We start from the raw sequence: 23810 nt of genomic DNA on the forward strand, positions 1-23810 counted from the left end.
TCAGAGTTGTATGGAGAACATGCTTGAGCCTGTTCTGTCAAATACTGTACCATCGTTTCTGACACGAATAATTTTGACATCATGAGGCAAAATGCTTCTGGGTCAACTGTATGTTTTGGCTACATGAAAAATACTTGTAATGTATCCACCTAAGGTCTACAAGTACTTTAACAGTCTGGTGAGTAAGATTGAGGGGGATCTTACTGGCAGAATATGGCAGAAATTAAATATAATATTCATAAGTAGTATGTTTCCATTAGTGTATAATAACCTAAAAATAATTATTGTTGTGTTTTTGTTACCTTAGAATGAGTTGATTATGTCTACAGAGAGCGTGGATCCTCTCCAACAAATGCAATCAATTAGCTCATAGCTGCTTAACGACTTTTTTTTAATGACTTTTGGTTTCTTTTCTGTGGCAGCAAATACAGTGCAGACTTTCATCAACTATTACACAGCAATCCGAGTTCATCTGCACACTTCTTTTCATTAGTCGACTTAAAAGGACCATGATAGCAGCATCTGTTGCCATCTTGTCTGCAGATAGTGGATCATCTTCCATGGAGGCCCCCCCCATGTTGAACCGCCATGATTATACAGTAGCTCAGAACCCAACAGTCGCTCTAGTAGGGCCTTTGGGTTTTTTGCGATTTTCACAGCCGCCTTAAGTTCTTCTACATGTTGGAAGGGGAAGGTGGGTGAGGCCATTTGGTTGCAAGCTACAATCTCACTATTAAATACTACAGTCTGAGTAAACATGAAGCTTAACATTGTGCGAAGAATGGAAACAATAGGCAACAGCTAGCCTGGCTGCCTACAACAAAAGCCCACTGCTCTGAAAACACACACTCTGCCTTTATTGGGGTAGGACAGCTGTGGAAAAGTGGGGAGAGAGAGTCAGGGAGATGTGCAGCAAATCCACGCCCCTCCCCCTTCATAAACAGACAACTAATTTGAACAGACGTTCTGCACCACGTTCTGCACAAGAATGGAAATTTCAAAGCAGAACATGCTGGCTGTAGCTGTGGTTGGAGAAGGCAGCATTTCAACTTTACATGTTTCCTTAATCTCTAATGACATATCATAGTAATTTTATGATTTAGTACAGTAAATATGTTACACATGTCTCCTTTAATGACTGCTTGTGTGGAGTTTCCAGTTCCCGCACATTCCTTCAGGTTCATCCCATTACCTATATGCAGCAGGATTCTTACAGCGAAATCTGCACGCACCAACAAAAAGGTGAGTGTTTCCTTTACAGAAAATGCTGCGTTCAAAGTTTTAAAAGCTTTGCTGAGCCTGGTTCATCCTGTTTTAAATGTTGTGGGCGTGTGTGTAGGAGCAGTGAGATTAAAGGATAATTTATTTCTGCCTGAAGACAGAAGCAGCAGACAACACCTGCAGATTATTCAACAGGAGCAGTGGAGCTGGAGAACAGGCGGCTGGCCTGAAATCAAACACTCGGTTGCATCACTAACCATTCTGCTTCAACTTTTTTTGATGATGGATTAAAAACTCCCTGAGACGGTTGCTGTTTATTGATGATGAGTCAATCTGAGGTATTTATGTGTAGTTTCTTAGAAAACTAAACATGAATATTACTTGAAAAACTGCAGAGCTGTAATCATTCATTCAATCTCTGAGCCCATAATTACTCATTTTCCGCCAATCTGGCTCCTTTGGGGAAAAAGCTCCGCTGTTCCCTGTAGTTGAGAAGCTACCCGGTTATTAGAGTCATGGCTTCCTGTTGCCAGTTGGAGGGGGCCCAGACCCAGGACTCTCCCTCTGGACTCTGGTCTCTCTGGGTTAGGACGACTCTTAACCAGGCCCATGTGTGTGTGTGGCTGTAGTGGCTCCATGAGCAAACAGCGACAAAGAGATACACAGACATGTCGGCATGCATGCAAGTCCAACATATACAAAAGTCCCATTAAGAACAGGACTGCAGTAAACTCATAAACCCCAAAGGGAACCAGCGTGACTCACCTAATTTCATCTCAGAGAGGAGAGAAAAGATAAGAGCAACTTGTGAAAATCAAATGAGTGACTACATGGACTACTAACACGTCAATGCCAAGCTCAAAGGAGCCCCACACTGTGATCCTCTGCTGAGTAAAACAGGGTTTAACATGACAACATGTCATCACGAGTCAGAATTATGTATCCTGTGTGTCCAGGGGAGATATGGCTAGATATGTCCCCTGGACTCGGACCACTGGAGTGAACAAAGAGGAAAAGTGCAGATTCTTCCACAAACCACAGATTTCACACTATCCTGGTTCTCAATTGTACTGTCACTGGTTCTCAGTCCCTGTAAAGCCTGACACATGAAATAACTGACAGAAAATTTGACTTTTTTGCAAAAAAAAAGACCCCACATATATTTACATATATGATTTTTTTATTTGTTGGTGTCATATTTGATACATCTGGCATTTCTTTTTTTTTTTACTTTTTATTTCACATTGTGGTCAGCAATAACTGCTCGGTCAATGTAAACTGAACTGCTCATTATAGCATACAATTATGATATCCCAGGAATATTTTAATGAAAATTAATTAAAAAGTCAATTATTAGCAAGTGCTTATAATGGGAGCAGGTTGCATGTATAAAACATAAAAATATTTATATTTCTGCTCAAAATTTGTCTTAAGATGACATTTCATCCTTAAATTAGTTTGTTTAAGATTGTATTTATGATTGTGACAGGAATCATGCAAATTGCATCATGAAATCCAACAGATGTATCTTTTGTACTGGCTGTTTGATACACACATTTTCAATGTTTTACTATCAAATAAGGTACAAAATATTAAGTAATTAAAGGTTGTTTCAATACAGTGAATATAAGTAATGACATTACTGTTATTTTCACTGTAACTTTTTCAAAATGAGTAAATATTTCCCTGCCAAAAATGTGCGATGCATTACGTGAAGACAGCCATGTTGGATTTTGCACACAAGGGCAATCTGCTGCCTGCAGTGCATTGATATTCCACCAGAGGGCAGAATAGTTTCTTCAGGAAAGTATTGATCATATTGACGTTGTAGAGTTTGTAGAGGTTTCATGTCGTAAGACGTGAAAGACACTGAGTTTTATTTATTGATTTATGCTCTTAATGGTCTTGTATCTTCTTACTTCAGTGCTTTCTTTTAATATGGGCTCTTATCAAACTCGGTCTAGTGATTGGATTATGCTGCAGGTACCGGCTGTTTGCACTGAACTTATAAAATCCAGTTTTTCATATTGTGCACCTGCAGCGTGGAACAACATGCAGAACTGAAAGCTTTCCTCATTTTTATCCACAGGGCAATTTAAATCTTTAACTGTATCACATTTTACTTCTAGGTGTTCCTGTTTACCTGATTAATGTGTTTTACATTTTAGCTGTTTTTATTCATTATTGATGTTTTTATTTATTTACATTTTTAATTGATATTTGATATTGATATTTGATTAATATTTAATTGAAATATGATACAAATGGCATCTAAGCTTTATGGGGGCTCACAAAGCCCTCTTAATTTAAGCATACAAAATAAATAAATAAATAAATAAACCTGAACACCTGAACACAACCGATATTCACAGTTTGCATATTAAAAAAATACGCAGTTAACAAAACCAAAGAGCTAAAAGAACAATGACCAAGTATCACAGAGAAGAAAACTAAAATAAGGCTATGAAGTACGTATGATTGTTAAACGACAATAATTTAAAAAAAATTAGAGAGAGGCAATAGTATAAAAAGTTAAGATATTGGTAAAATTCAGGAAATAATCTGCTCACAATGCATATAAATTGCTCATCTCTATTTTGGTTAATTTTTTCTGCAATGTTATTGTTATACATTAAATATAATATGAAATATCCATAAAGTATGTCACTTGGTCAGGGGTCATCAGTTCAATGATAGGACAGGGGACCCATAAGGAGACAGATTGGAAACCACAGCTGTAAGCATCTCTGTTTACTACAAACAGAGAAGCTCCCCTGTCATCTCTCATTCAATTCTATGAACTAATAAGCCAGTCAGATCATTGCGGTCAGTTTCAAAATAGACCATATTGTGTTGCCAAGAGTGAAAAACATACAAGTATTCAGTTCAGCTGCTGACAGTTGAACCATTTTCTGAATAGCTGGTTAGCTGGGCTCTCAGGCATCCGCCTGGAGAGAATCATGCCAATGAAATCAATAGCACTGATGGGTAACAGGGCTCTCTGATCACTTTTCAATAAGCTCATGTTGCTGTTCAGCCAGGAAGCAGAGTTTTGACTGACATCGCTTAGCAACCAAAACTTAGTTCAAAGAAAGTAAAACCGAATCATCTGTAACTGAAGTTCCAGACCCCTGAATCACACTGCATGATCTGACCATGCTAAACTGCTTAACATATTTCTTTTAACAGCACCATGTGCTCTCTGTATTAGAATGACAATAGCAGACAGCATAAAGGGAGTGGGCAAACGAGGAATTCAAGGCCAATATGGTCATACCTGTCCGACACAGCCTTCATAAATTCATCCAGCAGGTCATCATAGGCCTGGCCTCGAACTCTCTTATGTCTCAGGCCAATGTAGAGAGGGTCCTTCAGCAGCGCCTGCAAAAACACGTGGAGGCAGAGCACAGAATATGAAACTAATAGGAAGACTGAACAAGAAGCAGAGAGAAAGGAGAGGCAACTTTGTTTTAATGTTCCAGCTCAACTCTGAAAAGCTGCACTTGGTTAACTGTGCCGGTTAGTAACACACAACTATTTGAAGAACTAAGCAACTACAAGAGGGATTTTTTAGAAGAACCCTCCACTGATTTAGCCTTAAACTCATTTAACATAGTCAGATTCATAATGGACACTTAAAAAGGGATAAAACTGATGCAGCAGAACCAGAGATATCTTTCTTTTCATTCAAGGCATTCATCTTTCTTGTTAAAAACCTGACACTGCCCACAATGCAATGCGATTGCTAACAGTTTGCTCAGTGTTTTGCTGGTAATGCTAACCAGTTGATTCCACCAAGCACAGCATGTCTGTGCCACGGTTCTGATCTGCTCTCCACACAGGTTCAAGCCCCACGAGCAGAAGCATTTCAGAGGCATTTCAGGAGCTGAGCATTTCACCCAACTGATTATGTTTACTTGCTTAAATTTTCTTCATTAGGTCATCTTTCCTTGCTCTTTGTGCTTCTACCAGGATAAACAAGCTACATGGTTAAATAGTTTCTTTGACTCCTATCTTTATGGTCATGACTCTGCACGGGGTCTTTTATTTCGAAAATTAACTGGGTTCTCCGTGATTTTCCGTGTCTGACTTCCTGCCAGTTCGATCTGCTCTGTGCTAAATGATGCAACATCAGATTTGGCACATCTTTGAAGCGGAGCGGAAAGCAGCTTTTGGGACAAGCCGGGGCACCGCTGGTGGAATCACAAGCATTATGTAGAATGGCTGTGATCAGTTCTGGCTGACGTGGCGCAGCCATAATGTGACGTGCCTGGTGGGATTTAGCCATTAATGTAGCAATGAAATGCTAGCACCAAGCACATATAAGGTGGAAGGGTACAGAGGTCTGGATAGAACACTGTTTTTCTGACACAACACCCTCAGATTCTTTTCCATTTTGAAGCTTAATCCTCAGCTCCAATTAACACTGACTCAAATGACATCACGTAAGGCAATTTACAGACCACAAAGGCTTTATACGACATTTTTTTTAATATGTAGCAATACTACCCAACATCTGGAAACAGACACTAACATATAAAAATCTGTGAAGTTCCCCTTTGAAAACTTGACATCCAGAAAGTCTGTATTGTGATGCAAGTAAATTACAAACAATACACTCCTATTTACCAAAATGCATTCACTTACATTTATTTAGACTTTCATATCAACTTTTTTGACTTCAGTCTATCTGTATTGCAGGTCACTTGTGTTGTATTGTATACTTTTTGTGCCACCCAACAAGATAATCTCAAGTAAGGTATTGGAAATGTATGTACAAAATAAGACAGTTTCACTTTCTTACCTGTTCTTAACAGTAAATTCCTAACAAACTTGTGAACATGTAATTTGATACTCATTTGCTTCCAGTTTCTGATTTTCAACAAATTGCTCCCATAACCTCATCAGTCTTAAGTCAGTGCACTGCAGGTCAGCTAAAAATATAAAATTTGTTTACAGTCAAGAATAAAAGCCAACATGTAGGAAAAAGTTTCCAGTTATAAATAGATAATGAAATATTTAAGATTTAACTGGAGCAGTTCTTTAAAGACAATTCATATTGTCACTACAGTTAGTACCAAATTGCACAGTTCTTCTTAAAAATGTATTAAGAAATTTAAGTCCTTGACTGTAGACTAAACTAGTTGTGTGTTTGGTCAAGCCCCATACACACTAGATCCTTCACCTCCCATAATGCAACTTTATAGTGTCTTTATAAACAATCTTAGCCTGGTAAACACCCACTTGTCTTTCAAACTCACACAAGCTTTGTGTTTAAGTTGTTAAATTCTAAAGCCCAAATGCCCTGAAGACATTATTGGGGGTATTTTATCATATTCAATTCCTAACTAAAAATGAAAAATACCCATTGCTGTGTGTGTGTGTGTGTGTGTGTGTGTGTGTGTGTGTGTGTGTGTGTGTGTGTGTGTGTCTTGCATGCTCATATGGTATAAGTAAAGAGTGCAGACCCCTCTGTACCAGGAGCGACAGAGGAACTCAGGGAATGTATGAGACTGAGGAGTCTGCGTGTCTGATTTCTGTCCAGTCTTGACATTTGCTGGATGTGAAAATTAAAGAGAGAGGAGAGACACATACAGTATATGAACACATCCTCACACATACATACACCTGTGTCTCTGGAGACCTTAGACCTCTGCTATAATGTGAGCCATGTGTGGGATTGTACAGCGCTGAGAAACACCTCCTGTCACGTCACTTCACACACAGTGTGCAGATACATCTCCATGTACAGCAAATCCTAACCTTGTAGCAAACGTTGTCATTTTTATTGCAATATCCATCACTTTCACGTGGTTTTAGGGGAGAGACCATTATTACATAGGAGGAATGAACTACTGTATCTAATGTATATGGTATAAGTATATGGTGCATCTGTGTGTGCATTTTTTTTTATTATTAATAAAGTTATTTTGTCTAAAAAGTGCATCCAAATTCTGCAGTGTTCTGTGGTGTTCCAGGAATGATGTGCTTCAGATTTTTGATTACATCTGCTTATATCATAGAATAGCATTTTAAGGACGTTGTTCAGTCTAGAGATGTCAGCAAGTGAGTCTATAGCCACGCTATCAGCTTTGTGAGGCTGTATGTTGGCACAGCAGTGCTTTGAGGTCAGCATCCTAGCGTGTTCACAACGACAATGCTAACAGTGTTATGCAGCCATATGCTATGTCTCAATTCACATACCTCTGTGTTTATACCCCGTTTTGAGTGTGGAAGTGCATTCACATTGACATTTACAGCAGAATAAAGAGCACTGTGAATACCCGGATGCTGTACTCAAAACGGCAAAAAAAAGTTGAGCTTGACATGCTGGACACTTATTGCCTCAACAATCGCCATCTTGGCTACATCATACAGGAAGAGATGGGGCTACCAAACTTGTGAACATGGCGGCCAAGGAAGCAACCACGGTGACTACAGCAGCAGTCCCCTCTCCCCATGATGATGATGCTGTAAACCATCTCATAAAACAGCGGGGTTTGGCAGTATTTTAATATAGGAGACAAAAATAAGGTTATATGAAGAATGTGTCCAAATAAATTTGCATTTTCCCACATGACCAGAATAAGACGTAACTCATTCAGCTCAGGCATGTGGATGTTAACCTGCAAAGAAAGCAGGCAACTGGAGCTAGCACTGCTAATGTTAGCCACACTCTTCAAAACCCATATGACATTATATGGCCATAGACACTGTGATCCGGCTTGGTTTGAAAGGATAATGCAGCTCACCACCAGTTTATAAGATGCACTTCCACACCATAATTAGATTACTGAATAATGTGATGAATAATTTCAAATGGATCATAAATACAAACAATATTATTTCAGACAAATCAATTAATTGTACTCAATTTTAACAATTTTCTTATTGTTTTTTTACTTATTACCACCAAAAGTACAGCTTAGGCTGAAGGAAATGTCATTAGTTTTGCCGGTATTAGGTCATAAACCTAAGTATTGGACAAATCTAAAGTCATTGTTATTTAACTGGAGGGGGATATAAATGTCTATACTAAAATTAATGGCAACACAACAAATAGTTGATGTGAGATGCCAGAAAAATGTCATCATCATAGTGGTGAGAGATAAGTGAGAGGATCACTGAAATCAGTAGGATTCCCTCTCTAGGGAACCTGAATGTCTGCACATTCCATCCAATAGTTGTTGAGATATTTCAGTCTGGACCAAAGTGAATCAACAGACAAACACTGCCATCTCCAAGTAAAAATAAGAGGAAAAAGAGATGGAAATTCAGTTAGTTCTTGGTGGGGGACGAACTGGACTGATCAATATAAATATGTGACTATGTGAGGGACCATAGGGGTCATTGTTTTTTGCAGTCACATCAACTAAACAGTCCTTCAAAGGCAAACTAACAGCATGAAAGAGATGAAAGAGCAGCACCACAGTGAACCTTTGCACCTCAGTATTTTGAAGAATGAGAGGGATACAGCAGGGAAGCGAGGAAATTAAGAGCAGAGGTTGATAGGAAGCCATGTGTGCGAGACAAAGAGAGACACAGAATGAAAGAGAGAGTGCGACTGTGATGAATTAGGTGGAAGTAAATGACATCTAGCCATGATAGATTGTTCACAGACTTTGCTTTGTGCCATTGGCACATATTTCATCAGATCTTTGACATGCTGCACCTGCCCGACATAACACGGCTCCGTCTCAACACACAACAAGCTGCAGAGCCCCACCTAGACAGATTTTTGGAGGATAAACTCATAATCTGCGCTCTGAAAACTTTGGCTTCCAGAGATTTCGATCTCAAAGCACGAGGAAATCTATATCCGGAGTGTTGTCATGCCTCATTGGGACAGGCAACCTTTACTTCTGGAGATGGATAATTAGAGGTTGCCACTTAGATGAGCGCGGCTTGGAGAAGCCAGCGGCCACCTTTCCATGGCGGGGTCAAGAAATGCCCTGTCCAAGAACAGCTCAAGAGGTTTATTTAAGGCAATATTTATTTGAAGTTGACAACTCATTTCCTGGCAAGCTTTTAATGGGCAGTAATAGGCTGGAGGTGGCCAAGTTCAGCTGTAACCAAAACAAGCAAAACATTTTCTTGTGATCCCACGGAGAAGTGGGTTGATATCAGAGAGAACTTTTGGTGAATTTCACAAGATGATGAAAGAGCATGCAAGGAGAAAGATAGAAAGAGCTATTGTAGATCTGTTCACTTCTGCAGTCAAGTTTTACTTGCAGCTAATGTGGTTTCTGTTGAGCTAGTTTTTGTTTCATTCACAAATTGTAGGGCTGGCCCCTGCTAAAACCTTTTCACAGCAGACATTTTGAAATGAAATAGCATTGTGCTGCTATTGTGCTGGCAATGAACTATCAACTAATGGCTTAAATGATCAACTACTAGCAACTAAGAAAATCTTAAGTCACGGGCAGTCCTAATTATTTGGTCAATTTACACATTGTGACTGTCTTTAAAGGTGAAATAGATAGAGGTGCATTATATTTGACTGGGATAATCCTGAGTGGGTTTCAAGTGGGCTGACCTCGTTGACACTGTGCTGAACTGTTGACATGAGTTGTCTTTCTGTCCCAGATTATCTACTGTTGATTGGCTAAGCTGTCCTTTGTGTTGTTCAGCCCCCCTTTTCTCTCAGAAGGGATTAGTCCTCGTGTATGGCTTTATAGTTCATGCTTGCTAGAGACACAGAAGCATTTTCACTGTTGCAACTGTTTCCAGCTGATGAGTGTTGGACCAGGAATATATAGGTCCTTATATAATATAAAGTTATATTTGACTGCTTTGTTGTGCTGGGCTTTTGGTGAGGGAGTTTAAGTAGTTTAACATGCAACTTTCAGTGTTATAAATGCTGCAGCATTTCTGAAAAAATTAATTTTGTTGATGGAACAAGGCCAGAGATCATGATCAGCCTGGTCCTGTTTGAGATAAAGGACACCCGGCACTGGACTTGTGAAAGACCACCCAGTACAGACGCACAAACAGCATATTGTCCCGAATGACATCATTGACTCTCCTTTCAGTGTGTGTGTTGAGGTTATTCCAGGTGACATCAGGCCCAGGGAGACACACACACACAGATACAGCCTGGCGAGATAACAGGATGATGCAGAAAAAAAAGCTACCCTTCAGACATGTCCTTATAATATGTCTTGCGTGTATTGAGCAAAAGAGATAAGAGCTGTCCAGAAAGTGCTGAATTTCACACAATATCACACAGCTACTACAATCATCTGCAGAAAGAATAACAACTATGAAGTAGCCAAACAGTAATTTTACAGGCACAGAGTGTCCTCATGATCTGATAAAAGATTAAAGACATAGTTCATTTTAGGAAATATGCAAATTCAAGCTCTTGATGTGAGTTAGATGAAATGATTGATACCACTCTGTCTGTATGCCAAAAATAAAGCTACAGTACAGCTAGCAGCTGGTTAGGTTTGCTAAGCACAGAGACTGGAAACAAGGAGAAATAAAAAGTTTATAAGGTGTTAATTAGTGAGCTTTAGAGCTACTACTAGGTATATTTTTTATGTTTGGACAGGACTAGGCCAGTCTTTTGTTAAGATAGCTAACCAACTGGTGGCTTTAGCTTCATATTTAGCCACAGACATGAGTGTGGTATCAATCTTCTCATCAAACTCTTGGCAAGAAAGCTAATAAGTGTAATTCCAAAATACTTTTGTTTAAAGAAAGGGGTCAGGGGGTCTGCCTGCTTCACTGTTTGGATGTCTGCCTGCTTGACTCCATCTCTACCCCCATATCCACTCAAGGACAAATATAATCCCATAATAACAGTCATTTTAATAATTAGCTAGAGCTACCACTACCTCATAGCCTCCCACCTCCATCTGCTCCCATCATGCATTCATAGTCAGGCCTGCAGAGTGAGGCGGGGTACCAAGGGGCAGCAGGCTAGCCTGCCGCCCATATGAAGTTCAATCCAGCAGAACTACACATGAGGCACACAAACACACACACATATGCACACACAGCCAATTTATCCCATTACAACTCATTTAGCCTGTCATCTCTTTAGAATAACAGAAAACTGGAAAAAGTTGGCCATGGCCAGACAGACCACAATAAAATCTCTTTTATAACTATTGCTTTTAAAGTTGGATAAACAACAATACTACATGCGTGTATGTGCTTACAGGCAATATATATAATTTCTGTTAGGTGCTGATAGACCAAAAGTTAGGGTCTGTATTTAATATAACAATAAAGAAATAGTTGAACATTTTGGGAAATAAGCTTATTGTCTTTCTATCCAGGAGGTTAAGAGGATGCATCTGGCTTTAGTGTGAGTTACCAGATTCAGCTGGTGAGCATCGGAGGATGTAACTTCACATGAAAACCACAAATTGTCATTTTCACTCTTCTGTTTACATATGGATTAAACAAACTATTTACAATGACATAATAAGTGAGTTTAAGACTTACTGGGAGCCATAATTCTGAGCTTTGGACAGGACCAGTTTCAACACATGACAATCTTGATGACAATCAATCTTGTCATTAAACAGCATCCTCCAGGGCTGAAAAAGCAAAGCCAACAATGAGGTGCCAAAAACTGCAGTTCCCCAAATGGCCACCTGAGGCTGGCTCCAAAACCAAGTCAATACCCATAGATTCCTACATTGAAATCCAACTTCACAGCATAGATAAAGGAGTTAGGCAGAGTCAGTAGTTAAGTAGAGTCAGGCACTGCCAAGATGGTGAATATACAGTCTATGCTTGTCATCCAACTTTTGGAAAGAAAATGGATATATGTTCATCGAACTATTCCTAAATCATCCTTTGATGTTGTTATGGTCCAACAGCACTGCATCACCTGCAACATACTGATCATCCATGAGCTCCGCATCCCTGCCCACTGACACACACACATACTATACCTATGCACACACTCTTCTTCCTACTTTGGCAGCATGTTTAAGGCAGACTAGAGCAAGTATGGATCAAAGACTATGAGACAGCTTTGTAAAGTTGTGTTGTGATGGTCATAAATGTCTAAAACTGCTGTAGTGCGCCCAAGAATCTAATCTGCAGATGGTATTATCACCCCCAACCAGGGTCACTCAACAGACTATTAGATTCAATGTGGAAACTTAAAATGAACAGAGACGCCAGTGCAAGAGGAGGCCAGAAGGTAGAGCAACAGTACATACTGCAGACCTATAAAGATAAAGGGCTGAGGTGAAGGACTTGGCAGACTGAGAGATTTTGCTCTCTAAATCCAGTTCTAATGGCACAGAGAGGCCTAATGTAAAAATCTAATATCTTTTATGGGGTAGCCTGCATTGTGTCTGTTGTTAAAATGCAAGGGATTTCTGCTGTGACTCAGACAACTTTGATGAAGTCTATCTTGGGAAAGTGCTGTCACAGAGGGACCTCAGGCCATCAAAGATGCTGTCACCTGCATGAAATCAGTGGGTTTCTCTTATTCTTTCTTTAAAACTTCCTTTCTTCCTGTTGCTTATATTTCTTGCTAAATTGTATGTGCAAACTCATCTATCCTCATCCTTAAGCCACTTGAGACATTTGCTATGGTTGAAACCAAACCCAAGGGACTGAGTCATTTGAAGACGGCCTTGGAAAATGAACGACAGCTCCTGACAGGCTGAGCTCAGCTGTGTTGAGCATCTGAGGCTGCCACGCCCTTGGCCAAGACCGAAAGTTGTGTATATATAGAAGTGCACACAGACTATTCTTAGTCTGTTTAAGGCTACAGACACACGTGCTGCCCTGCCCAGAGTTTGAATCATCTTTCAAAGACGCTGTCATAGAGAACAGAGACCATAGGTGTGTAACTCCAGCTCTGTTGGCTGCTACACTCACAGGCTGGCAGAGCGGAGAGGTGCTTTCCCAGCTGGCATCCATCAATGGAGCTGCGTACCTCACTCATGTAAAGGGTGTTTCCTGGTTGTAAAGTGCGAGATTTATTTTCTTTTTCTTGACTGATTTTTGAGGCAAGGTCTGCTTGGCGACGGTGGATAAACAGCATTTCCTCACTGGCGTACTGTATCACATTCTCTGTTAATGCATGTTAATTTGTTGGAGCATTATTTTGAGTTTAAGGGTCTGGGGCAGTAGAGTTGAGAGGTGAGCAGGAAGACCAAACACACTTGATCATTATATCTTGGGGCTATTATGACCTAATTTCCCCACAGGGACCATTAGAGTTTCATCTAATTTAAGAAAATCCACCTTAAGTTGAGCAAGACACTCGATCAGCCCAAGCTGCTCTGCTCTGAAGCTTTATCTCTGGCCTCTGTGTGGAAGGCGAGCGACAAAAAAGTAAAACAAGCTGTTTTTCATTCAGCATCTTGTACTTGAATGGTTAAACGTTGGCACTTCTCTGATGTGCTAACCTGAAAATGTTAGTAAAAGCAGAACTAACAAAACCACACAATAAAAAGACTCCACTCAAGTAAAAGTCATGCTCCAAATTATACTTAATTGAACAACAGTTCACTGTTTCAGGAAAGAGAGACAGGGCACAATTATGCCTGCCCACACCTGGAGGAAAACAATTCACTGCTCTCCCCTGACTTTGTATTCAGTGAGGGTGCCTCCCCTGCTATTCTCCTCCACTAACAAGCAACAGAAAAATGCCTTAAAGCTGCTGTGTGGTGGGATGCACTACCAACAGGCTAACGAGCCCTAAACTACATTTTTGGAAGCTTGTGACTGCCTATGTGTGCATTACAGTTTCTAATTTAGCAAGACAAACTACAGAGATTGATCTGGTTTTCATCCTTGTTTAGTTAAATGATGATCTTACATGATGAGTCAATCAAATAGTTCATTTCTCCAACAAAAAAAAGGGAAGGAGAAGGGATACTGACATAAACCAACAATATTGAGTGTTCCTATTTTCCTCTCTGGTAAACATAAGGTGCTAAAATCATCAATCATCATCATGAAATCTAATGTTTTAGCTAGCTGCAGGCAGTTTGTTAGCATTTCAGTTTTGGTTGCATGTTGTGTCACTGATTGTTTTCCCCTGCGGCAGGCATAGTTTTCTTTCCGTTTCTATATGCTTGTTCACTTTCCAAATGTTTGGTGAGAAGATTGATACCTCTATGATGTCTGTATAGTAAATGTGAAGCTACAGAATGGATTTACTTATCTTAGCTTAGCATAATGACTAGGGAAAGGGCGACTCTCCACACCGGACCTGTCCAAAGATAACACACCTACCAGCACGTCTGAATTCCATTAATTAACACTATATCCTGTTTGATAAATCCATACTTTGTGCTGTTGCTAACTGGCAAATGTTAGCATGCTAATATGCTAAAAAAAAAAAGGCAGTAAACATTGTAAACATTATAGCTGTTAAAAATCAGCATGTTAGCATTGAGTGCTGCCTCAGAGCCCTTACCAAGACTGCATCAAACTAGGCTGATCAAATATAGATCAAGTTTAAGTTATCTCTTTGATTTTTTTTTCACCTAAAATGTTTTCAGAAACATGTTTTAGTGTACTGTTAAGATGTAGTATGAGACAGATTTTGACGAGGCCCACAGACGCAACAGAAGAGTCAGACAGAAAAGTTAAGCTGAATGTCGTGAATTGCACTTTCAAGCACTGTGCATGAATACATTTTATTTTCCACCACCTATGGATGTACACTCATGTAAGAATAACAAAATATAACAAGTTGCTCATAGTTCTGTGTAGTCTGTCACTTATATTTAGACCTCAGTTCTTACCTCATTGTCTGTGCCCACATCCAGCATAACAGGCAGGCACTGCTGTGGCGGCATACCTCCACAGGCTGTGTACAGGGCCAGCTTGCCCACTGGGATGCCCATCCCATAGCAACCCAGGTCTCCCAGCCCCAGGATCCTCTCTCCATCGGTCACGCAAACAGCCTGTTAATAAACACAACTGTCAGCCATACAGTAGCCACACGAGCCACCTCATCAATTTAAATCTCTCTATAATGCTGAGACATTTTAAATATTCTTAAATTAGATTTAACATCACATTTATACAGAATTTAATGAGAAAATAAACGAAGATCTCATGAGCTCATACCTTTTTTAACAAAACAAGTCCACCCTGCTACTCAGAAACATGTTTTTTTCCCTCAGTGTTAGCCAGGTCCTCCTACACCCTCCTGGCTTTCCACTCACCAGTCACTTTACTTATTAAGCAATAAATGCGTTCCTTCGGGTCGATTCCACAGCATGAAACAAATCAATTGTGTAACACTTAATATCAGCAGCAGAAGTGTTTAATTTGAAATGTTCCTAATTCTGAGCGTTTTCTTTTTCCACCATCAGTGTGACGCAGAAAACTCTGGCACAACGCTTTTACAGCCTTGTTCCTCCCACAATCTGACAGGTTTAAAGAGTGTCATTAGTTTTCCCATTTCAGTGTTTAAAATCCATAATGACCAAACTCAATACCATTAGCAGCTTTTTTTCAACCATCACTTGTTAATATGTGACAGAAAGGCTGCCAAGGTTTATCAGAGGGTGACTACCTCGGCTCCTGTTTGCCCTCTCTCTGTGGAAATGTTAAAAGTAGGCCACATTAGGTGAGTTTACGATAAGACCACCCTGACAATGAGAGGCGGCATGTCAGCGCGGAGGTAAATGCCCTGCTGTTGACAGCTGTGAACAGGTGGCTGAGGCTGCAGGTATATTTGACATGCCAGGAATGCCGACTGGTTTCGTCATTCTAAATATGACTAGATTATGACTTGCACATAGTTGCTCTTTACAGAAGATTAAAAGAATATTTCAAGTTTTTGGGAAATTGGCCAATACAGCGTTTCAAGAGAACCAATACTGAACTCCTCTTTCTCTTAAACAGATTACTGGCTTTACTGCACTCATGTTTTTAAATATAACAACCTGATGTTAGATGACTCACTTTTTATTACTCAAAATAATAAAAACACTGTGTTTCTCATCATAATGAAATACCAACCCAGTGTAGGTGGCAAGGCATTTTCTCACGGGAAAAGGTAGGCAGCCCACAACAGTCAACCATCTTCAGATCACAAAAAAGTTAAGTATGCTAATGTAGTTTAAAGGTAGAAAATGCACCGTTTAAAGTTGGCATAAGGCCCTTTTCCACCAAATTAGCCTCAGTTCTTGAAGCGGTTCCATTTAAAATTCCTGGAAACTTGGTGCTATCAAGTGAGCCGGCCCACATTTCCACCTGTTTTGAGTGGAAGCGCTGTAATCAAGGATGTCATCAACAGAGGGCGTGGCATAATGCATAACAGCCTGTAGAATATGACATGCCCATTTTGATTGCGAAGAAAAACCTGCAATTTTTTGGTTCAAGCTGGGAACCAACTTTTCAGGCTCTAAACTAGTTCATTTTAGGTGGAAATGCTCAAAATGGTTCAAAATTAGGTGCTTGAACCAGAACAGGGCCAGTTCCATGTTGGTGGTAAAGTGCCCATAGAGAATGTATTAAGAGAGCCAGCATGCATATCTCTTTTTGTAGCTCTTGCAAATAGAGAGCAGAGGAAAGAGACACATAATGCAATGTAACTATTTGTCTCAATGTTTTTATGAGGTTTCAACCTGCACACTGTATTGGCTCAGGGGATAGACCACCGCCAAGCAGACTGAAGGTCACCAATGTCCCGAGGAGGGCAAAACATGACAAAATGAGTTGCAGTTACAGCCACCACACACTTCTAATGGATCAGAAGTACAAGCACTATGTCAGTATGAGACAATATGCTGTTTTATTTAAGAAAATGCTGCTGCGTAGTATGCCTTTAAACTATTTTCACTACTTTTAACTAAAACTAAGCAAAATCTATCAATCAGCATTGCAAATCTTTAATGCCATTGTATGTCATTTATGATTATATTACAATGACCATTTTCCTCACTTTGTCCTCTGTTATGATTACATATTGTGGTCTGTTTTCACTCAAGATAGTTTATCCTTGAGTTGTGAAACTAGTTTAGATAATGTTTTTGGGAGTCTTAACTCCATAGAGATAATCTTGTCTTTTCCACATCATAGCAACATGTGTTGTTAATGGATGTGTTGGGCACATCAATTTCTTACTTTTTTGCTATTTCATACTGCAGGGAATAACCTTGAATTTGGTGTGTTACTTGTGTCCTGCTAATATTCTATATTTTTGAATCATCAGCAAATCCCATGAAAAGACCAAAACCAATGCAGTAGTTCATCTCGCAATACTATAGTTAAATTCCCCGTCTCTGACTGTCAGGTCTAAACCTATTTATTCCTACTATGGCTATAAATGAGTCCCAAACATATTGTTTCATTTTTAAAAAGCTAAATCATTTTCTTAAATGACTTGGGCACTCTAACTTTTGGCAAACATTACTCAAACAGGATTAAGTAGTGCATTTCAGGGGAGTAATTTCAGTGCACTAGTATATATTTATATCTTCTTATTGATAATGAAAGAATATGTCACCCAGTGCAAGAGTGTGGCTTTTGTGTTTTTAACAGTTTTTGGACAACAAAGGAATTTTATGGCCAAGAATATCAGGCTTACACTTACTAGGATCAGTTGAGGTCTTTTCATGTGATTTGTTCACAGTAGGAAAAGGGCACAAATGGATTATTTTCACGTCTCTGTCGTCATCACTCATTCAGCGTTGACCAGTGGGCCAATCGACCACAAATGTCAGGTATTTTGACACATATTTAAGCACATACTTTAATATGTTGAGCCTTTGCAGTCACAGAACAAGACTAGGGTGCAAAAACAGACAAACACACATTTTTGAAATGAGTAAACCAACACTATTTTGACTGATGTTCCCCTAAGATTAAAAAAAAAGATGAAAAAATGATATCTTATCAAAACCATCCAGCATCTTGATATTACATTGAGCACAAAAAAAAAAATATTTAGGGAAACCTAAATAAAAATGTCTGTTTTTGCAACTGAACCCTTAAATGAACTCAAATGTACCCTTTGCTTAGTTTTCTAAGGGTTTTGTAATGTGGGAGCACTAGAATAACATGTAAATTATCCAATACTCATGTGAGAGCTCATGCTTTTGTTTTTAGTGATATAATTTACCCTGATGTCCTTTTCTGGCCAGTTCTGGAGCAATGTAGCAATGTGGCCACGGTCATGAATAGTGATGAACAGCCCCCTGGAAGACAGAAAAACAAATAGAAGCATTTCAGTTAGCAGAAAAAAGAAGAGAAGAGAAAGAGACCACACTTTTTACGTGTTCAAAAAGTCAATTGTCCTCCTCTTTCAGGCTCTACTCTTGTGAAGCAAAAATGTCACTAAAGTAGTCTTGCCAATAACAATTTCAACACAAGGAGTCAAATAACTCCTGAAACACTTTGTACTTAAAAAAAACTTCAGATCTAAGATTTGAAGGAAAAACAGCTTTAAAAGCTCAAACTTGGAGACTGTTTGAAGTTTCTGTTCTGCCTTTCTTTCTTCTGACCAGGACTTGATTGAATACTGATGCCACCTGGATTTTTAATGTTGAGCCCAGAGCATAGGGCCTCTGCAGGGAGTTTGCTTTGGACCCTTGAGGCTCCCCAGATATTCATTCATCTTAGTAAGACCCCCTCTTACCGACCCTCCCTCTTTCCTTTCCTTGCTCCATGGCATCAGCATCCTTCCCTCTGGGACAATCCCAGGATAAAGAGATCAGCTCTATGCGTGGGGTCCAGCTGCAGCGTCTTTCCTACCTAACACACCCATCTGGTACAAGTATGGGGGCAACACCTCACACATGTGCCAGTGACAGTAAAAACATCACTATTTGTAAGAATCTGCTCATAAAGTGAAAACCATTTTGAGGTCAATGCTTGTGGAGGAAAAGAGTGGAGAAATGTCAAAGGAAAACAGCGTGACACATTATTAAAAGGAAGAATAAAATACAGTAAGATGAACAGAAAGACGTAAAAGTGTCACATAAAAATGCTTTGAAAAGCCAGGGGTACAGTGTCAGCGTGGGTTTCCATTCAACAACACAGAAAAAAACACATGCCTACAGCCATGCTAATGTCCCTCTGAGGCTGTACTTGAGCACAGTGGTGCTTTGGGCTAAATGCTAACAACAGTATGGTAACATGCTCACAATCACAATTCTAATGCTGATGTTTAGAAGGTAATGTTTAACATGTTTGCTGTCTTTATCTTCCCTTTACCTTTGCTAACTAGCTAAGGGTATCACACATAGACAGACAACCACTCACACTCACATTCACACCTACAGGCAATTTAGAGTCACCAATTAACCTAGAATGCATGTCTTTGGACTGTGGGAGGAAGCCGGAGAACCCGGAGAGAACCCACACAGACGCGGGGAGAACATGCAAACTCTGCACAGAAAGGCCCTGCCCCAGCCGGGGAGGTGGGGGATCGAACTCAGGACCTTCTTGCTGTGAGGCAGTGCTAACCACTGCACCACCGTGCCGCCCGCCACATGAATATGTGTACCAAATTTCACGCCAATCAATCTAACTGATCGCCAGTTTCAGTTGGGTTCATCATCTGGGTACCATGATATTTTAATGGCAATACATTGAATAGTTGCTGAGATTTGAGACTGGTGGAATCAGTGTTTGCATGAATGTGCTAAAAGAGTGTGTTCACTGAACATGCTCATATTTTGGTGAATGTTGAACCGAACAGACGTAACTGGGTGTCATTAACTCCTGCAGGAGATGTTGTTTTACGTCAGCTGGCATGCCAGTGCACCGGCCCGTGGCTAGAGCAACTGGCAATTAAGACCTGAATTCAGCTCTTATGAAAATCATCTGCAACAAAAATTAGAAATGAGAAACTGAGTTGAAGCATTGGGAAATATTTGCAAATGAATAATGATCATAAGAAATCAGGGGAAGACCTCAAACCAACAGCCACAACGTTCCTGCACAGGGTTTTGAAAGGACCAGTGACTCACATTAGTTTGTCTTGGCTTTTAAAAGTAAACTGTGAGTCTAAAGTAGTATACAGTAGTCTAATTCACTTAGCTTGAGATGTTAGCAGTTTGGAGCTGGGGGTGGATGGATAGGAGGAGGTTTTATTGAAAAAGCCTAGCTCAGAGCAGCTCATTTCAAAAAATGTAAGAGAATGAATGTGAACTAGTTCATCCACTGAGACTGTGACCTCAGTTCATCATTCAAAACTGTGAACTGTGAACGTGAACCAGTTCATTCATTCATCTGAGTGAACTAAACTTTGAGCTAGCTCTTGTCAAGTGGGAATCTGCACAACATCCCTCATGCATACATCAGGCAGCCTCTTAAAATACACCTGGATCTGAAAAGAGCCGAGGGAAAATTGGTGGAAGTTGTGAAAGTTGAGGTGTTAGTGCCTGTAGCTGAAACCCAGTTGGTCGGTGCTGTGGCCACATGACTTCAGTTAACTGGCGGAGGAGCTCACACATGGCAACTGAGCTCAGTGGCCCCGAGGAAAAGCATGATTGCTCTCCAAAGGTAAACACTGTCTTCTCTAATCTCTAATCAATTAGGCTGAGCTCGCACACTCCTTTTTTGAACTTGACTGTGCATTTAGAGACACTGTAGAATGCTGAAGACTCGAATCTGAACAACTCTTAACTTAATGACATAAAAATGAAAAACTTCCCTGAAACTGAAATATTAGCACTTTTAAATTAAAAAAAAAAGTGTGAGAAAAACTATGAGAGAAACATACCTTTGAAAAAGAAGAGACGTTCCACATTAAACTTGAAATGATCAACTGCATTTTAAGACATCATATTCTGACATTGAATCAAAAGAAAGAGAGAGAGAAAGAAGAAGAAGGGATAGAAGAGACAGAAAGAAAGCATGACTCTCATTTGTCCCTGTGCAAAGATCTCCATAGGTCACAAAAAGGTCACTAGGCCACAGACATCTGGCATGTGTCCTTTTACACACCTTTCAACTTTTCTGGCAATAAAATGACGCACATCTGCATATATCTGTACATCTAAACATCTGTGCACGAAAATGTATGAGCGCTGATTGAAATGCACCATGGGTAGATCATTTAAAAATGTCTGCACAGCTGTAAGAGACCTGTAGGGAGCTGGACTAGTTTTGTCTGTGTCTGTAGCCTGCTGTGTGTGTTTACCTGAAACCAGGAGGACATGAGCCAGCTGCCAGCAACAGCAATATGAGATATTTTAGGGAAAGAGCAGCACTGGGGCTGAAAGTTCGACCCCACGTTACGACTGTTGGAAAACAACTTGCTGAGATGGATCAAAGCAGACAGACAGGCTGGCAGTAACGTCTAATCTCTATCAACCTGAAGGTTACCAAAAACATGTCTGGTTGCACTTGTTATTCTTTCTCTCCTCCTCCAATTCTCATTTTCTGCCACTCTGCACTTTCAGAGGATCTGTCGACCTCATGACCTTTGACCCTGACAAGTACAAAGGAGTAGAGCTGCTGGAAAGCCTGCAACACCTTTTAATGGTCAAAAAACCACACAAACTCCATAAGGAATCGCATCAGGCATCTAAAGTACCCAGAGCGGCAAAGATCTACAGTATCTCATGATGTCAGGAGTTCTGTTTAAAATCTGTCATCACTGTCTGTTAAGATAATGACGATCTTTAATGGATCGCTGACAGTATACAGCAGCTGTCTTGGGGATGTGTTTGATATGAAAGCATCACTATGCTGTGTGTGTGTGTGTGTGTGTGCATGTGTTAGACAGAGAGGGAGAGAAATTAAAGAGAAAAAAGAGACAGCCAGAGAGATGTTATTTACATATTTGGTGTGAGAACATTGTTGGCAAATGAAGTCATTTTGGCCTTCTTCAAGGGGTTACTGCAAGTTTAGGGTTAGGATTTTCATTGAGGTTTGAAGGAAAATTCCACCCTCTCATGCTTTTACAGTTGTTGAGTTAACACAAAAGCAAACAGCACATAGTTGTAGTACACCCGTTGCCCTGTCAGATAAACAAATGCCTCTTTATAGGCAGCACCAAAACCATTGATTCTAGTTATCTGCCACGTATTCATTAGCCTACTTTTAACTGTAGTTCAACTTTTATTTCATTTATGTATCCATTACTTTTAGCAAGGCTGTGTATTTTATTTATCAATACTTTTGGCTAACAATTTGAACTGTTTGTCCATTACTTTTAGCTAACAATTTAAATTGTTTACCCATTAATTTTAGCTAAATATTTGAACTGTTTACTTTTGGCTAACGATTTGAACTGTTTATCATTGCTTTTAGCAAGCAGCTTGAACTGTTTAGTCAGTACTTTCAGCAAATTATTTGAAACTTTTTGACCAGGCAGGCCCCGACTTTTTTCTGCTGAATGGATGAGTCAAAACCAAGCACCACCAAACTCGTGGTGCATCATCCAACAGCTCCACGCTCTTGTTGGTACCGCATATGTTCTGGTTGCAAAAAAAAAAAAACAATTTCCCAACCCCTATAATGTCAAACTCGAGGCTTCAAAATTGTGTGACATCATGGTAGGATTTACTCGTGGATACTCCATAATCTTTCAACGTACAGTTAAGTACTGGGACTCAGGTACCTGGGAATCACATAGTTGTCCTCACTTTGATGCTTATAGAGTTGAAATGTGTGTTTGTCAGACTGCTGCTGCTAAAATAACCACAATGAATAGCAGTCGCCTCATTTTCTAGATGAGAGGAGGGCCACAAAGCATTGAGCTGCCATGTCTGGCTCCTTCTGTAAGAGAGTGTGGCGAGAACAGAGAGGGTAAAGAAAACAACCTGATGGCCTGAAACAGCACCACTGCTGACCTGCAGCCCGACACAAAACACACCCCGGGGACCGTGGAAGGCCGCGGGAGCTGGCAGGAGGAATAGTTGCTTTCCACACCATGACCCCAGAAAACTCCCGAGACCCACGAGGAGGCCGGCATACGATCGTTGACCCGTGTCCACACAAAACACCACCCGTCACCGTTCTTCACCCCCACTGCATAACCTTAATCTTCACTGTGCCGGACGCCCTCAGTTAGCGAGCCACATAAGGTTCAGGTGACACAGCGGACACAAATCACAGAGAAAAGACTGTGAAAATAGTGTGAAAGGTCAGTCACGCACTATGAGATTTCTCCAACTAATTAAGCTCCAAATCTGCCACAACAGACAGGTCTGTATGGTTGGTTCATGTCCCCTGAGAAAAAATATGACAGGGGATTTTCCACTTGATTTTCTAAATTTGTTTGAAAGGGCCTAATTGGAGCCAACATCTTGTAGTGTGACTCTGCCCAGAGGGAGGAGGTAAATGTCAACTAAGTGAAGAAGGCAATTCTTGTTTTGTGACAGTGCGTGACTTGAACTTTTTCACATAAAACAAAACAAATATTTTGTAAAAGCTCAATCAAATGTCACTTTGACAGAGAGCAAATGTTAAGTGTTGAGAGGTAAAGCCAAAGTTCCAAACACTTGGTTACATGAAACCCATGTCTTTCTATTATATGCATTTGGCTCATTTGACACTTTACCCAATACATGACAGGCACCCTCATCCTCTTTCAGGTCCAGTAGATGTGCTGCACCTGTGGTTTCCAAACATTTTGATATGATGCAATATCTACTTTTGACCTTTCAACACAAGCCTAAAGATGCATTTAT

The 23810-nt window shown here is 40.1% G+C and overlaps 1 protein-coding gene across 1 annotated transcript in view; it reads right to left on the reverse strand.

Annotated features, from left to right (window-relative positions):
- The window catches only part of me1 (malic enzyme 1, NADP(+)-dependent, cytosolic), a 112169-nt gene that overhangs the window by 14910 nt on the left and 73449 nt on the right, over nt 1-23810 (reverse strand). The window contains exons 4-6 of the mRNA XM_084726109.1: nt 18287-18362; nt 14955-15116; nt 4499-4602 (exon numbers count right to left, since the gene is read on the reverse strand). Of these exons, the coding sequence (XP_084582235.1) occupies nt 4499-4602; nt 14955-15116; nt 18287-18362 (342 nt within the window). The remainder of the gene's footprint in view (nt 1-4498; nt 4603-14954; nt 15117-18286; nt 18363-23810) is intronic.

This window comes from Lutjanus erythropterus, chromosome 9 (genome assembly GCF_056507025.1).
Source record: "Lutjanus erythropterus isolate fLutEry1 chromosome 9, fLutEry1.hap2, whole genome shotgun sequence".
NCBI lineage: Eukaryota > Metazoa > Chordata > Actinopteri > Lutjaniformes > Lutjanidae > Lutjanus > Lutjanus erythropterus.